We start from the raw sequence: 17,358 nt of genomic DNA, 5'->3' as shown, positions 1-17,358 counted from the left end.
ATAGCCAACATTAAACTTGACATGGAGGAAATACAGCAAATGTGAAGTCTCAACAAGTGGTTTACAACAATGTAATAATAATAATAATAATAATAATAGGTCTGTAAATTAGTCCATAATAACCAATAAGCCGACTGATAACTAAGCAGGGTGTATCCACCTTGCAGCTCTTGCCACCATCTATTTGCCAGTGTGATCTTCACTTCATATTGATCAATGAAATGTTTTCAGCTTTCACCACTCAATGAGAAAAAAAGTGGAATCTGAGCACTGAATATGAAAAGTAGTGAAAAGTCGGGGGGAGTAGTTGTAATATTTTGGTCAAAAGTCATTTCTTTGACAGGAAACAAGTCGACCATACGGCTATTTCCTGGGCCTTGGTCAGGGCTGGATTACCAATTGGGGACCCAGACCCCAAATGCCCCAGGTTCACTGCAGCAATTGGTTTGTGGTTATTTGATGTGTGTGTGTGTGACAGGGACATATGTATATATACAATTTACTGTATATATAACAGGGACAATGCTCTCATCGATCAACAGGAACAAAACTAAATGATTTACGCACGCACGCAGGCACGCACACACACACGCACACACACACCCCTGATTCCAAAAAGTTGGGACGATGTGTAAAACATAAAACAGTGATAATTTGCTATTACGTTTTGACATATACTCAATAGAAAACAGAACAAAGAGCAACCAAAGACTGGGAAAGTTGTGGAACGCTCCAAAAACACCTGCCTGGAACATTCCACAGGTAAACAGGTTGATTGGTAGCAGTTGATAGTATCATGATTGGGTATGAAAGGAGCATCCTGGAAAGGCTCAGTCATTCACAAACGAGGATGGAGCGAGGTTCACCACTTTGTGATCACATGACTGTATAACGGATGTTACTACATGGGCCCAGGAACACTTTGTTAATGCTTTTCTAGTCCTGCCAACCACTCAAAGTGCTTTATAAGTCGCTTTGAGTGGTTGGTAAAGGCTACCACCTGCTTGTCAGGTGGACTAACCTTTCACACACACAGCATCAGGAGCAATTTGGGGTTCAGTAACTTGCCCAAGGATACTTCAACATGCACAGAGCAGTGGCCTGGGACCGAAACACTGACCTTCTAATTAGTGGATGACAGCTCTACATCCTGAGCCACAGCTGCCCGAAAAAAAAAAAAAAAAAAAAAAAAATTTTGGAATCAGGGTTATGTATGTATGTATATAGGTGTGTGTGTGTATATATCTATATATCTATATATATATAGATAGATATAGACACACACACACACACACACACACACACACATATATTAATTTTGTCAATGCACAGTATTTGAAAACCTAAAGAGGCCAAATCATTTATCAATCAACCTTCTTGAATTGTCAGATGATGTCAGTGCTCGCAAGTCGTAAACATCTTTCCCACCTCCATCCCACATGACGTGAACACAGCATAATAGGCAGGGTATGTAGGCCTCTGCTGTGAAAATCAAATTACCACACAGTAAACCTGGGGCCATGTAATATTCCAGTTTAGCGATACTGTACATAATGTACAGCGAGTGGGAGGCTCGTGGACCTCTCTCTGGTTAATCCAGCCATGGACATCAGGCTACGCAAACCTACAAGTGATCTGAAACAGATCTTTTGGCCCACTTTGACTGGCTTGTTGGTAGGCCATTTTAAATATCATTCCACACGACTGGTATGATACAATGGCAATGGTACAATCACACATAACAAATGGGTAATTCTGAGACAAGGCTCGCAACATTTTCCCATATCTGAGTTGTTCTGGACAGGAAGGACTCATGTGAATCAAACAACGATGGGAAGAAAATGGGACACCTATATGAGCCAAATTAGATCTTCACTATGGTGGCACACACAGCTATGAAGAAGGCATTTGAATGTTTGAAAAAGACACTAGTGTCACTCTGTTTTATTTGAGAAATTCTGAATGAAACCCTACAACGACCACAATTTTGGGTTCTGCTTAAGTACCTTGCCATCATAGCTCAAGAGCTAAGGAGGCATTGAACACCTGAAGTGCTGTGTGTTGTGTACTTTACATTGGCAGGCTGTTTGTCTACTCTCAGTACTATTCTCACTCTACTCAACTCCATGTGCTCAACCTTTCCCTAGCTTGTTCAATGGAGTGCCTTTCATCTTTACATCATCAGCATGTGAAAAATGAAATCAAACAAAAACTGTTCATGTAAACACAGAGATGGGAAGAGATATGTCCTAACATGTAAGACTGAGAGTGTGGTCCAACTTTGCAAGTGATAAGAGGCCAGGTGCTGGGGAGATGAACAGAAAGACAGGTTTCTGTAACAGACCATAGAGCACACTATCCAGACCACCTCCAATGACTGGTCAAAGTGCTCTGGTGACCGGCAGCCAGAGGCAGTTTGAGGTAGTCTGCCTCAGATGGTCTCCTTCAGTTGGTGCTGGCAAGGGCCAAATGGTTGATTTGAAGCGTCGAACCAGCTTGACAAGTAAGTGAGCTCTGAGCGGAGACGGCGAGTGCTTTTATGAGTTTTTGAGTTAGCAAAAACAAATCTTCTGGGAGGGGAAACTACAGAATAAGCTAACCCAAAGTCTTAATATTCCCTTGTGTTCCTCTTAGTGCTAACCAGAAGACTACATTACCAAACCTAAGCAAGCGTCTCACGCATCTTTCTTTACGTGCTAATTCTGATGCTTTATGTTGATAAAATGCCTATCAAGTGATATGTTCAAACCTGAGATACCATTATGTTATGGTGCTCCTTCACAACACCATTAAAAACGGAGACGTTTCTGTTCCCTTATCCATATTTCCTTGTTAGTTAGCATCACATGATTTCACTGGAGCCACTAAGTGTCTTGTAACATTTAAAAATGGACTGCTTTAGATATGCACGACGTCTGGCTATGCTAACAATGAGTATAGATGGAGTTACACAGTAAACTTAACTGACTTTTCCCCCAGAAAGTGTCGTCCGACCTTGACTGAAATTTGTTTTGAGTACACACTGCACCATTTTTTTCTTTGGGCCAATCGTGCCAGTGACTCAAAGTCTGTCTATGCTATGAAACAGTTATGCTTTACATATTCAAGGAAAGTCATGACTGCAAAATATAAAAATTATTGAAGTGCATGTGTGTGTGACTCACTTTAATACTCCTCCTGCTGACTAGGCAAAGAGCATGTTCACTGGTTTAGTGTCACCAGTTTAAATTTCAGAAACTTGTTGTGTACACGAGACCTCAACCTACGCAGTTATGGGCTTCGTGTGATGACCGACAGACCGCAGCAGATCAGAACAGACGGACTGGTTTCTCTACGATGTGGCCCAAAATTGACTACGTGATGAATGAAACAAGAAAAGACCAGGGAAGATCTTGGGTGAAAATGTGTAGAGGCAACTCTAAATAAGTGGGGGTTCCCCAACACCCATGAATCTGAAGCACACCTTCATTATAAAGGGATCCATAAATAAGACAGAATAATAAATAAAATACAACAGAAATGCAACAGAAAAGGCAAAACTGCTGGTTATCAGTCTCCTTGCTCTTTTTCCCTTCTCTATCCCATTATTCCTCTTTTTGTAGCTGGTGCTTGTGATTGGACAGGAGACAGTACTCTCTCCTTACGTCTCCCACTTGACCAGCCTACCTTTGACTCTCCCTACTTCCTTCTCTCTTCCTCTCTCTCTCTTGCTCTCTAGCTCTAGAACTCTGCAAACTCCTTGGCACATTTCTCAGTGAAGGAGACGCGGATCTCCTCCTCCTCGTAGTCGTCAAAGTTGCTGGTGTCGCCTGGTCCTTTGAACTTGGGGACGAAGGGAGCTTCCACCTACAGGAGAGTAAAAGCACCAGTTGAGAAGGGAACTTTACAGGTGGGGAAGTCACACATCTACAGAGTGCACGCACACGCACGCGCACACGCACGCGCGCGCGCACACACACACACACACCTTTTTCTGGTAGATGGCGATCCAGTCAGTGGTTGCAAACCACTTGTGTCCCTTGATATCGTTAACCCCGTTCTTGAGGTTGCCGTAACGTTTTGTGAGATCCACCTGAAGGTAATACATTTTCCTCACTTTTACATCATAACAAATTCATATCACACAGTGAACTGAATGTAACCTGAACATCAAAACAACTGAGACATTTGTTTCCTACCTGTAACAGGTTCCTCAGCATGTCCTTCAGGTCTGAACTGAAGTGAGATGGGAAACGCACCTGAGAGAGAAGACCAGAGGAAGAAGAATGATGCAGCAGTAGTTTGGTGATGCAGCAGTGTGACCAGATGTTTGTCATTCTGAATCCTTCACTATGTGAATACGTTTGAACAGAGAGAGTGAGCAGCTAATGATTCACCTCTGTCAACTACCCAGTTCCCAGGTGTGACTGTGTGGAGTAAAAAAAATGCAAAGCGTGAAAAAGAAATTAACATTAAAACAGGAATGTATGATTGAGAATGCCCCGTTGACACTCATTCATACACACAGTCACACAGGCCTGGCCCAAAGGAGCCTTAGCTGTGGCAATGGTGGGGTGCTACTTATTCACTTTGCCCACCCAGAATTTAGGATCAAATCCAGTGCTTCTCTAACATTTAGGCCACCGCTGCCCCATGTGGTGGCCTGAAGAAGTGCTGCAATTTACAATTCTGTCATTAACAACAGTTTGTCACAACAACAAGATCTCACACTCTCACTCACACACGAGGGATTTCCGACATGGCTGAACAGAAACTGAAACTTTGCCAACTAAAGCACATATAGATAGGACTTTATTAATCTCACACAGGAGAAATGACTCCGAAGGACGTCAGTCTCCTCAGTCCAGTCCAGTTTATTGTTAAGGTGAACACCCAGGTACTTAAAACTATCCACTGTCTCAATGTCCTCCCCCTGTATGTTCACTGGTGAGTGTGGTAGTGAACGCCTTCTGAAGTCAACCACCATCTCCTTTGTTTTACTGGTGTTCAAGCACAGGTGGTTGCGCTCACACCAGTCCACAAAGTCCATAATGACTGGCCGGTACTCCAGCTCGTTCCCCTCCGACACACAGCCCACAATGGCAGAGTTGTTGTAGGTGAAGTCCGAGGTGTAGATGGTGAAGAGGAAAGGTGAGAGGACGGTGCCCTCAGTGAGGTAGTTGATGGTCCAGGCAGCAAGATGCTATCCACTCCCGCGTCCTCCAGCTTCCCCCTCAGCAGTGCCGGTCTGATGGTGATGACAGCGCTGGAGAAATCAAAGAACATAATCCTCACAGCGCAGCCGGTGGTCTCCAGATGGGTGAGCGCCCGTTGCAGCAGGTAGATGACGGCGTTCTCTACCCCAATGTTGGGCCTGTAGGCACACTGCAGCGGGTCTAAGGTCGAGCCCACCACGGAGCAGAGGTGGCTGAGGAGGAGCCTCTCCATGGTCTTCATGAGGTGGGAGGTCAGGGCGACAGGTCTGTAGTGGGCCGGTTCCTTGGCTTGTGTCTAGGTCTAGGTCTTCCACAGGACAGGGACCTTCTCCAGGCTGAGGCTCAGGTTAAAGAGGTGGCAGAGGACCTCACAGAGTTGGTCCGCACAGGTCCTCAGCAGCCTGGGGCTGATGCCGTTCAGTCGCCTCAGCTCTCTCCTTACCTGGTCTGATGTGTGAAGAGTGTGAAGAGGGGGGAGCAGGAAGGGGGGCAGAGGGGAGGGGGAGAATCAAATCTGTTGAAGTAACAGTTTAATTCGTCCACCCAGCGCTGGTCTCCATTAGCTGTCCCTCTGGCACTCCGTGCAAATCCAGAGATGTTCTTCAGTCCTCTCCACACGTCTCGCGCATTGTTCTGGGCCAGCTTCTCCTCCAGTTTCTTCCCATAATCCTTTTTGGCCCACCTGATCCTCCATTGTAGTTCGCACTGGACTCTCTTCTGCTCCACTCTGTCCCCTGAGTTAAAAGCCCCTTTCTTCTGGTTCAGGAGGGATTATATGCATACATATAACAGACCTCAGCACTTACAAGGAAAAGCTAAGACACCAGTGTGGTCGTGTTTGGTACAGGCAACACAGGCAACTGCCTGGAGAGGAAAAGGAGGGACAGGGACACTGTATCTGCCTTCAAAGTGTAAAGAAACATGTTTGAAAACTGAAAAAGCTGCTAAGGAGTTATTTCAACATTTTAGTTTATTCCCAAATAAATGCAAAGTAAACTCAGCCTAAAAGCACCAAAATAGATACGGAACGCAGCACAAAGTGGTTATCAGAGAGTCGGACTCACCTTCCCTGATACGATCTTTTCATATATCTGAATGGGCTGGTCGGCAAAGAAGGGCGGGTACCCTGCTGCCATCTCATACACGAGGACGCCCAGAGCCCACCAGTCTACTGCCTTGTTATACCCCTGGTGGACACAACAAGGAAGGAGAAGAGGGGTAGAGAGAAAATATTTATAGATACCTAATCAAGATATAATTCAAACTGTTGTTTTTGTTTTGAGAATATGTTTTAGCTTTATCAAACTTTATTCATCCTGTACACAAACTGCATCTTATTTTCCCAACAAAGTGTGTGCATCCCATCTAGATGTTCACAGGAAAGAGACATGTTGCATACAGAACAGTCACTCGCTGAATGAATCAGTCAAAATATTTTTGTGATGTTGGACCTTTCCAGGACATCTTCAAGAGAGCAAATAGCTGTCGGTCAGTGAAGATGTCATGATTGCTGTTGTCCCGCATTCTCACTTGAGTGGAAAAAAAAATCAGAATAATATTTCTAATAATAAATATATATAATAAATACTATGTTTTGTAGAAACAAACTGTTGACTTCACATTGCTAAGTCAATGTGCTACTCTGCAGCTTTAACACTCTACAGTGACCAGGTACAGCAACCTCAGAGGGTCAAAACTCAAACTCTAAAAGAAAAAAAAAATTGCTTACAAAAGGTAGATATGTAGCACTGTTTTATTTAAATGCTGAATATCTCGTTCTGAAAGGAAATACAGCTGACAAATCATGAGACACAAAAAGGGAAGCATGGTTGCTCACCTTGCTGAGAATAATCTCTGGAGCCAGATATTCTGGGGTGCCACATAGTGTCCAGGTCCGGCCCTTTACGCGTTTGGCAAAGCCAAAATCTGTGACCTGAGAGAGGAACAGAGAGAGCGACCACAAATATGAGAGAGGAAGAGGACGATCAAAAGAGAAGTCAGCAGACATACTCTCTGAGTGGCCAGGTGAGTGTCAGCACATGACAGGCAGAGGTGAGGAGACACAGATGATAGACAGAGGCAAAAAGATGGAGAGTGACAGGGATCCCTGGAGCAGAGAGGGAATTTTTCATTAGCTGTTGTTTCACCATTCACCAGTAGAGGGCAGCAGAATCTGTACCTCACAACAGCCCTCAGTCTGTCAGTGCGCCACACAGGAAACACAGACACAACAACTCACTGCCATCATAGCTTTACTCGTCTGTGCACACTCTCAATCACAGATTCAGGGGCAGGGCAAATGCACCACATTCTCTTTGTTCTGGGAAACCCATCTTCTTAAACACTCACTAACACAGGCCGAAATGCTCAGTTTTCTTAATTGTCTTATTTTCATTAGTTTTGGGTCACCCTGCTGATTATGATGGCACTGCTGAATTCAGCTTCATTTTAAAGACGGAGGAGTGCAGGAGACAAGCAGTTTACATGAGACTATGAGCCCCGTAGTAACACAACTAAAGCGAACAGTGTTAAAAAGGCTTGTTAAACTGAAACACGTATTTGGAAGTGATAAGCTAATTAAGAGAGGATAGACAGCTGTCCACTGTAGTTTGCAATGCACTGCAAAACTGCAGGCAACTAGTAGTAAACTAAAACAGGGCTGAACCTGCTTTTTAAAAAGCTGGATCAAGTCTGGATGCCTCATGGACTCTGCTGTGACGCAGTGACTAGTTTGGTCACTGCATCCCTATGAGAATAAAATCCAGAGGCTCAATTTAAATTGCGAGGCCAGGGAACCTCCTTCCTTTTATTACTTTTGATTTCATTCTTTTTCAGCAAATTCTCTATTGAGATTTTACACATAACTTTTAAGTGTCAATCCTGTTAATGTATCTAACTTGTACAGTTCCCCAGAGATGTGGCAACATATTATAACAGCAGCAACAATATCTCATTCCTTAATATAGCATTTCATATCCATCCTCAGGGTCCGTCCATCTTTTTTAGAGTAAGCACTTTTCAAGCACTTTCAAGGTACAAAAAGCAAAACTTTCCAGACTCGCGCAACATTTGCACATCTAAATTGCTGCTACAAATGCAAATATGAAAAATAAAACGCACATAATTATTTTATGCCCTCAGCGAGCAATATATGCTGTCACTTTGCTTATTTTATCAGATGTTCATATTAACTTTGTACAAACCCTGTGTCTTGAGTTACTGCATGTTTCACTTAAGTGTGAGCTGACTCAGGTGTGCTGGTGCCACTTAAATAAGGCTAGCAGAAAATAGAAAATAAAAGTTAGCATGCCTCACATATAAAGTTTAATCTTTATAATTTCCTTCCTGTATAAAATGATGAACAGCTTGAAAGGCTATGACACTCTTTGTTTGTAAAATATTCATGAATGTGATGTGGGGAGCTGAATCTTAACAACAACAAACATCAGCTAGCTAGCTGACGTGGCTGATGTTAGTTGCGTTGAGTTGAGTGTAATTACTTGGCCAATAAATATTAGAGCTGCAACAATTAGTCTACAAATCAATTGATAGTCTATTGATCATTAATTTTTCATTTTTCAAGCAAAAACACCAAATATGTGATGGTTCCAGATTCTCAAATGTGAGAATTTGCCTCTTTTTTTCCTTTTTTTTTTATCATGATTACCCACTGAAAATCTTTGGCAGGACAACACTTGACCTGGGGCTCCAGGTAATTGTGATGGCCATATTTCACATTTTTCATGCATAAAAAAAAAATCAGTAGATGAATTGATAATAAAAAAAATTGAAGTTGCACTGTTGACAAATATGAATTCAGCTGCATCAGCAGTGAAGTTTTTTCCTTCCTTTCAAATGCTGCACTGATGTTCCCTCAGTGCACGGCACAGCACACAGAAGTGGGCCTGTGTGTTTAGAAAAGCCTGAACAGTGATTGAGACAACACAAGAGTGGCTGCTGGCATTGTTTAGCATCACTTGTGAACTCCCACTGAATTACAACAGTTAATTTTGGCCTTGTGTGTCTATGAATACATGCAGGAGTTTATGTATGAAGAAGCAAAATGTGGTTAGTCAAGAACTTTTTTGAGTAAGTAATTTATGATCAGCGTTTACATATTACTGCATCAGGTGTCATTTACCTGTATGTAGCCCTGTTGGTCTATGAGCAGGTTTTCAGGTTTCAGGTCTCTGTAGATCAAGTCCAAAGCATGCAGGTACTCAAAGGTCAGGACGATCTGAGCAGCGTAGAACCGAGCGTGAGGCTCACTGTACACAAACATTAAGACAAGAGGTAGAGAGAAAGAGTGCAGATTAGCGGGAGCGTACAGTGCAGAACAGAACCGAACGGAAATGAACAAAGCTAAATAAAACCGAGCAGAGCTGAAACAGAATTGTTCTGTACTGAACCGAACAGGAAAGCATAGAGGAGAACAGAGATCCACAGTTCACCGGTATGTGCCTCTCACATGCTTCTGGTTGTAAACTGCATGTAAACTCCACCGCATACAGACACTAACCTAAATCTGCCAATTCTCCGTAGATGAGAGAACATTTCTCCACCCGGTACATATTCCATCACCATGTAGAGGTTAGTGTTGTCCTGGGGAAGGGAAGACAGAGGACCTGTTAGTCACACACACACACACACACACACACACACACACACACACACACACACACACACACACACACACACACACACTATACAATCCTGTTCCAAAAACGTTGGGACACTGTGTAAAACATAAAGAGAAACAAAATGCAGCCATTTGCAATGAACAGTTTAACAAAGTGCTCCTGAGCCCATGTAGTAACATCCTTCATACAATCATGTGTTCACAAAGTGGTGAACCTCACTCCATCCTCGCTTGTGAATGACTGAGCCTTTCCAGGATGCTCCTTTCATACCCAATCATGATACGATCACCTGTTACCAATCAACCTGTTTACCTGTGGAATGATCCAAACAGGTGTTTTTGGAGCGTTCCACAACTTTCCCAGTCTTTTGTTGCTTCTGTCCCAACTTGTTTGAAACGTGTTGCGGCCATCAAATTCAGAATAAGGAAACATTTACAAAAATTAATGAAGTTGATGAAGTAAAAAAATTATATATATTGTCTTTGTACTGTTTTCAGTTGGGTGTATGTCCGAAAGGATTAGCAAATGATCACATTCTGTTTTATTTATGTTTTACACAGTGTCCCAACTGTGGAATCAGGGTTGGACACACACAGGATGGGTAACTGGATGACATGGAAACAGTATTTTGCATGTGACTTTTAATTTCAGTTATTACCATATAAAATCCCAAATGAAAAAAATGCCTGTAACTGCGTCTATTATACACTCAGGCATGTTATACTTTCAAAACATGGTGTGCAAATCATATGTTCTTTAGACCTGGATACTAACACTTGCTTTATATCATTAGAGTATTTCATTCTTAACCCACATCTCTGTTGACACCTGCAAATACAACTTACATCTAACTAAGCTGAGGTAATATGTGTTGGTTGTTGACTGCTCTATCTGTGTACAGGACGAGGCACATGGACAGGAATATTCTGTTAATAGGTTTATTGGAGGCATCAAGGATATTCAATCCCTGGGCATCCAAGGTGCATCTAAACAGCTTAACCTGAATAAGGCTTTAATTGGAGTGTGGCCATCGGCTGGGTTAGTCTGTATGGCAGACATTGACAAAGCTAAGTGGGGGAAAGGTTGGAGAACAGAGAGACTGTGTTTGTGTGGTCATCGCATATTTGGTAGACCAAGCTCATTTCACTCTATATATGCAGATGACAACCCTTTAATCAGATTGATTGTCAATGATGAGGGAAGTGATACAAAGGATGAGATCAGTGAATTGACAGATGATTGCATTACTAGAGATAGCAGTCTGTTTTCACTAAAACAAACAAGAGGCCTGTATTGTGAAGACACGGGGCAGTAATGATGATGATGATGATGGTGAAACAGTCGGGGTGAGACTCTATTCGTAAAGTTAAGTTTGGCTTAGAAAAGAACTAGTTCCTATGAAGTGAAAGATGTAGAGAAAGACAAACAGCAACCTAAAAGCTGGAACAAGGGCTGGACGGCAAGCTGATGAGCAGATGGAAGGAAAATCTATCCAGTCACTCATCATCCGCACACAAACACACATAAGCCTGTGTACACACACAAACACACAGGCGTGCACGCACACACACACCCACACCATCTCAAATTCTCCTTACCTTGAATGAGTACTCTAACCGCACCAGAAACGGAAAGCTGACAGCCTGAAGAATCCTCTTCTCGTTCAGTGTGTGCTCTATCTGCTTGAGCTTCACCACCTGAAAGGCAAAGAAAGAGGAGAAGGAGAGTTTATATTCTATCATTAAAAAAAAAGACATAAAACTTCTGTGTACTTGTACTTCTTCAGACTCAGAAACAAGTGCATTAAGTAGTTTTGGCTCCAACACTTTTCCCTTGCCTGGCACTACTCATATAACACACATACTGCTTTAAAGGTAACTTGATAAACCAGATGCAGTACATGTTAACATTAGATACTTGACTATGTGAAGATAAAACATAGGTGGACAGATATTTATAATATTTTCAAAATGTTTCAAGGCTTTATTCTTGTAAAACTGTGAAAAAGTGCAAACACAAGCTGGAAGACAGCTGAAACACAGCGTCATCATCAGTCACACAAACATACAGTAGTTATGGTGCAACTAAGCAGCACAAACTGGAAAACAGGCCTGAACACAATGAATATATTATGAGCAGGAGGAATATGGTCTAAGCAGTTGGCATCAAATTGACCAATCACGCCAGCTGCTTTTATCCGGCAGGCAGAAGAGTCGCGTTCCTCTACTTTCCAAGAGGACTAGTACTCTCTAAGACCTTGATCTACCCATCTCTCCATTTCAATACCTGCTTATAATTTTCAGGGTTGTGGAGGACTGGAGCATATCCCAGCATGCATTTAGGTCAGGCAGTTTGCCAGGTCGCCACTACATACACAAAAACATCACTCACACCGACATCTACCGACCATTTAGTGACCAGTCCACCTGCACGTCTTTGGACTGTGCTGCAAATCAGGACTGCTTCGTGGCAATATTGTATTTACAGTATTTTTGCATCAATGTGATGAAGAACCTTGATTTTTCAGATATCAAATTCACTGGACTAGCCAATTAGCCAGAAATAAACATGCACATCTGTACATTTTATCTATAAAAATATATCTATATATGCTATGTCACAAGAAGGGATTGGGGTGGACCAAAAAGCAGGTGCAATTTAATTATAAATTGGGTACAATTACTCTACGTGATGTGTTCTGTATAAAGACAGCCCCAGCTCTGCCTCAGTTCTGCCAATGCCTGCTTTGACACAAGCGGAGTCACTGAGGTTCAGAGGGGGAAAAAATGCTTGCAGCTGTATTTGAGCCTTGTAAGTACAATCTTCACATCAATGACATTCCCATATTTTATATGACCGTCCTGCAGGATCCCGCGAGCGTCCTTACATCGCAGACACATTTATGCATCCTCCATCCCACTGCGACCCTGCCGACTCCTGACCCAGACTGACCTTCTGCTTGTTGAGGATCTTCATGGCATAATGCTGTCCCGTTTCTCTGTGCCTCACCAGCATCACACGGCCAAATGAGCCCGTACCCAGGGTTTTCAACCTCTCAAACTGCTCCAGGCAAGCAGTGTTCTGAACAGACAAAACAAAAAGCGTTGGCTGATTTTTGTGAATGTGGGATGGTGAGGGTTGTGGTGTGGGAATTATTTTCTAATGTGTCCTATGTCCTTTTGTATGTTCTTGTGCAGGCAAGCAAATGTCTGAGTATATAACGTACATAAAACAAGGTAGTTTATGATAATATGTTTATAGCACTGTATGCAACAGATATACCGTTACTTACGTGTACTATATGTGTATGTCATACTCCACATACACTGAAAAGGATATTACTATAGATCTCATTCATGCTTCATACCATTATTATACCAGCCTGTGAAATCTATCTTGACTGAGATCATCGACACATAGTTTATACACCTGTTATTTTTCACAACTACCTGGGTCTGAGTGAATGTTGGATATACTCTACAATGGAAAGAATATTGATACAGATCCTGTGTGAATTCAATATTCTTATCTGTGGCTACAATATATGTGTTGTTATTAGGAGGTCGAAAAGCTTTGTGCATGGCAGCACACAGAACATGCAACTTTTTCATCATACGGTTATTGGCTGGATCATACAGTTGAAATCAGCAGCAGAATATTCAACTAATTTATTCTATACATTACTCATACCTTGATATCAAAAATTGAATTTAAAACAACCAATTTAATGTTCAATGCTTCAATGCTATGCATTATGCAAAAAAAAATATGCACACATGTAAAAGGAAAAAAAAAGCATTATAGCTTGCTTGAAATCAATAACTTGGACAACAGAAAACTGTGAAATGACAAGAAAATGTGATCCTATCCTCACAATATGATTTTAAGTCAATAAATTATAACACTGAATCATCACCATGCATATTTTACTAACCTCTTGCTTTTGACAGCACAATAGCTTGTAGTGTGAAAACACACCAATTTGGGATGCACAATGAATATAGAAAACAAGTCCAGTGGCGAGACACATAACCCAACACCAACCTGTGCAGGGTTCTCCCACTTCTTGAGAAAGTCCTCTTTGGCTTTAGCAAGGAACTCCTTGACTGTGGAAGACAAAACCACAAGAAAAGCTTCAGTGGTGTGTGTGTGTGTGTGTGTGTGTGTGTGTGTGTGTGTGTGTGTGTGTGTGTGTGTAAAGAGTGAAAGAAACCAGGAAATAAATAGAAGGAAACCTCCTACGTTTTCTGAAATCGATTTTAAAGGCTGTGTTTTTCAAGTAATATAGCCAACATATTGGCTGGTTACATGTTGCTTACAATGCAAGAATACTTTAAATTGACATATGGAACACACATGGAACGAGAAATAACTGAGAATGAAACAAGAATGAGATTCAAAGAGGTGCCACACTGGTTTCAAACACAAAAAGTTACACGGTATGCACCTTAGCTCACTAAGAAAAACTAGTCACAACTAACACAGATACTCCAAATAAGAAGACATGGATCATGTGTCAGTGTGTCACAGTTTGTAAGGACATGCTGTTCAGTCAGTCCAATTTGAGGTCCACTGGAGACCTCTGAAGTCTGAGTATCACCAAACATACTGATTCTTTACATACTGCATACACAATAATCTTAAAGGGGCACTCCACTGATTTTACACATAATGGTGTGTTTACTTGTAATGGACTGTACCACTACGTGAAGTAAGACAGTTAAAGACAAAATATTTTCTGTGGATCTGTAGGGAACATCATCATATGACAGGTTGGGCTTGAGACTTTCAATTTTGACAGAACACCTGTGTTACAAAGTGGGAGTGTGGGGTTTGGAAGATGAGGGCATTTAACGGGCAACGGGGGTCTAATGGAAGACACTGTTGAGTTTGCACTGCATTGTGGGAATTGTGGCATCAAGTATTTTTGAAGGTGAAAACTCTAAGACACTAAAAAGTAAGACATCTCAGGATCTGCTGCTTAGATTTTTGGTCATTTTTTATTATCTGTTTCTTATGAGTCCCCCAACTTTATGGAAGTGCACTACTAAATCTCTGGAGTACCCCTTTAAACGGAAAACCACATTAATTGAAACAAACTTGAAAATAACCAAACATTAATTTCTTCGCTCACTTTCAGTACACTAATAATACACAAGGTAACGATTTGGTTTCAACTGAAATATTTCCTCATTTTCTCCAACAGGTTGCCTGTGTAGTTGAGGCAACTACACAGGCAAAAGTGCTCAATGACCAAGTGGATGTGAGATGCATTCGCAACTGGCAGCTCCCAGAAGTGAATGCGTGACACTCGATACACGCACAGCTTCTCAAATCATATTTTCACACACTCTTTAACCATCCTTGTTGCCTTTTTCAAGTTATCACATGCACACGTAGGATGCGTATGGCATCCAGCAGTACCAGCCAATACCCAGACTGACAGTATGAGATACACACAAACCCATTCTTTATTCCTCATTGCTAGTCTGTGCTGAATATGTCAGGGTAACAAGCCCTAGTAAATAACTACTAAAATCTCATCCTTCTGCATAACTCAAACCTTCCATTGGACTTCCGGTCAGACTTGCTAAGACCAGCTCAGCCAAACCTGCAGCCTTTTATGGGTTTACTAAACAAAATAGTCCCCACATAGATTAGATTCAACTCACCCACACAGCTTCAGTAGCATCTCCAAAAGGAGTGAAGCAACAGGCCTACGGTGTTTGGGAAATATCTTACACATAGATTGTTGTGATATTGCCAGTATTTCAGTGCAGTGAATATGCCAAGATGCTTGCACCGTACAATTGCTGTTGGCTGTTGTGCAGCTCACACAGAGATCTGGCTGTGGACAGAGCACTACATCCTGCTTCATCCTACCACAGAATCCAATAAAATAAATAGAAAAACGTCCAAAACTTAACAGTACTTCTGCACCTCAATACAAGAGAGATTCCCTTTACATCTGCACTAATGTTTCTGGTTAAATCATATTTAGGTCACTGACACCATTGACACAAGCTAATTCGTTTGCAGCAATGACTTGCCATGGACGTAAGAGTGGATCTTAATGATCTGGAAAGCAGGAGCAGGCCTCGAATAAACAGTGTATGGCTTATTATGTAAAGCTAACATAGCTTGCTGTATCACATCGTCCCACGATCGTTTCATGAGGCTGTAACCGAGCAGGTGCTGCTCATGACTGATGTGTACTGGCGACGGTACCCACCGCTTTCCATCTCGCTGCCCTTCCTGGCCGTGGGCGCGTTGCCCATGATGACAACTTGTCAACGGACAATCCGTGGCTTTTTGGCCGCCCCGCAGCCTTCTCAAGCCGGCCTAAGCTCGATTAGGTCTGAACGGTGTTTCCTCGATCCAGCTGTAACAGTTACCAAGCGTCAACTCCTAGGTCTTGATCTTTAATAGCCTGACAGCTGCTGATGCGGTGCCACGGCGAGACGGAGTGCAGCTCACTCACTCACTCCACGGTCATCAACAACCGGAGACCGATATCGAGCTTAGATCCACGCGGAGCAATCGTTGTGGTATCTCGGTGAGTGGGGTTTCAGTGGACTGTCAGGCCGACCTCGGCGCAGTTGGCCTGAACACGGAGGATTCAGTCTTCTCCTGTCCCTCCTTGCAGCCCCCTCCGAGCGAGGCCCCCCGGCTCCCCACTTCTCCCCCAGCCCAAAAACCAGCGACACCGACGGAAGGGATGCCGTAACCTCAACCGCAAGCCTGCCGCTTTTCGTTACCGAACCCAGCTTTAAAAATTAAACCTCAGCGGGGTCCGACAACGACGGAAATTCGCCCAAATCAACATCGGCCCCCTGTAGCCTCGGAGACGAGCGAGATGACGGAACTACAGCCGAGTGAACGTCCCGCCCACTCGCCAGAACCGGGTTGATTGGCAGCTTCAGATCGGGTACGGATTGGCCATTTCCCTACGGCGCTGGGCCACGGAACGCTCTGGTTGGCCCTTCGCAATCCATCAAAAGCGGCAAAGTCCTATGGATAGAGTCCCGACGCCCTACAAAAAGCAAGCGAGGGGAACGTCACTGATTATTTTCCTCCCGACGGCGTACGCGCCCACTTTTCTCTGGTTACTCGCCTCTATTGGCTTGGCGCGGCCGAACCGTGGGAATCTCGGTGAATGCGAGGATATCTATTGGCTGTCAGCAGCGCTTGACAGGAATGCCCCCCCGCCCTTAAAAAAAAATGTTAACCCCCCCTCCCCGCCACCAAGCGACTGATACACGTTTGGCTAAGTGACGTCAACCGCGAGCTATTTTTAGAAATGTTGGTCAGAATTGAACGCACGCGCGGCGCGATCTGGCTGGCAAGGCTTCTAAACACATCGCAGACGGCTGTGCACGGAGGGAAGAGTTTATCTGGTGGAAAATGAATCACCGAAAACAAAAGACAACCTTTTTTTTCTTCTACAATGAAAACACGCGGAGTGACATAATGTCTGCGTACCATCGACCTTTACAGTCAGGGTCCTCCAACAGTCTGTCGTC

General features: G+C 43.1%; 1 protein-coding gene across 1 annotated transcript; it reads right to left on the bottom strand.

Moving 5' to 3' along the window:
* Positions 1-1,283: 1,283 nt before the first annotated feature.
* On the bottom strand, positions 1,284-16,434 carry prkacab (protein kinase, cAMP-dependent, catalytic, alpha, genome duplicate b). Its single transcript, XM_041934446.1, has 11 exons — positions 16,068-16,434; positions 13,880-13,941; positions 12,788-12,916; positions 11,434-11,532; positions 9,715-9,797; positions 9,337-9,463; positions 7,033-7,128; positions 6,260-6,382; positions 4,179-4,238; positions 3,968-4,072; positions 1,284-3,846 (listed from the first exon to the last, which is right to left on the bottom strand). The coding sequence occupies exons 1-11, from the start codon at positions 16,111-16,113 to the stop codon at positions 3,721-3,723; spliced, it is 1,056 nt and encodes a 351-aa protein (XP_041790380.1). The 5' UTR covers positions 16,114-16,434; the 3' UTR covers positions 1,284-3,720.
* Positions 16,435-17,358: the final 924 nt, after the last annotated feature.

Source organism: Chelmon rostratus, chromosome 3 (genome assembly GCF_017976325.1).
Source record: "Chelmon rostratus isolate fCheRos1 chromosome 3, fCheRos1.pri, whole genome shotgun sequence".
NCBI lineage: Eukaryota > Metazoa > Chordata > Actinopteri > Chaetodontiformes > Chaetodontidae > Chelmon > Chelmon rostratus.
The sequence above is the reverse complement of the archived record's forward strand: the minus strand, read 5'-3'. Positions and strand labels throughout refer to the sequence as shown.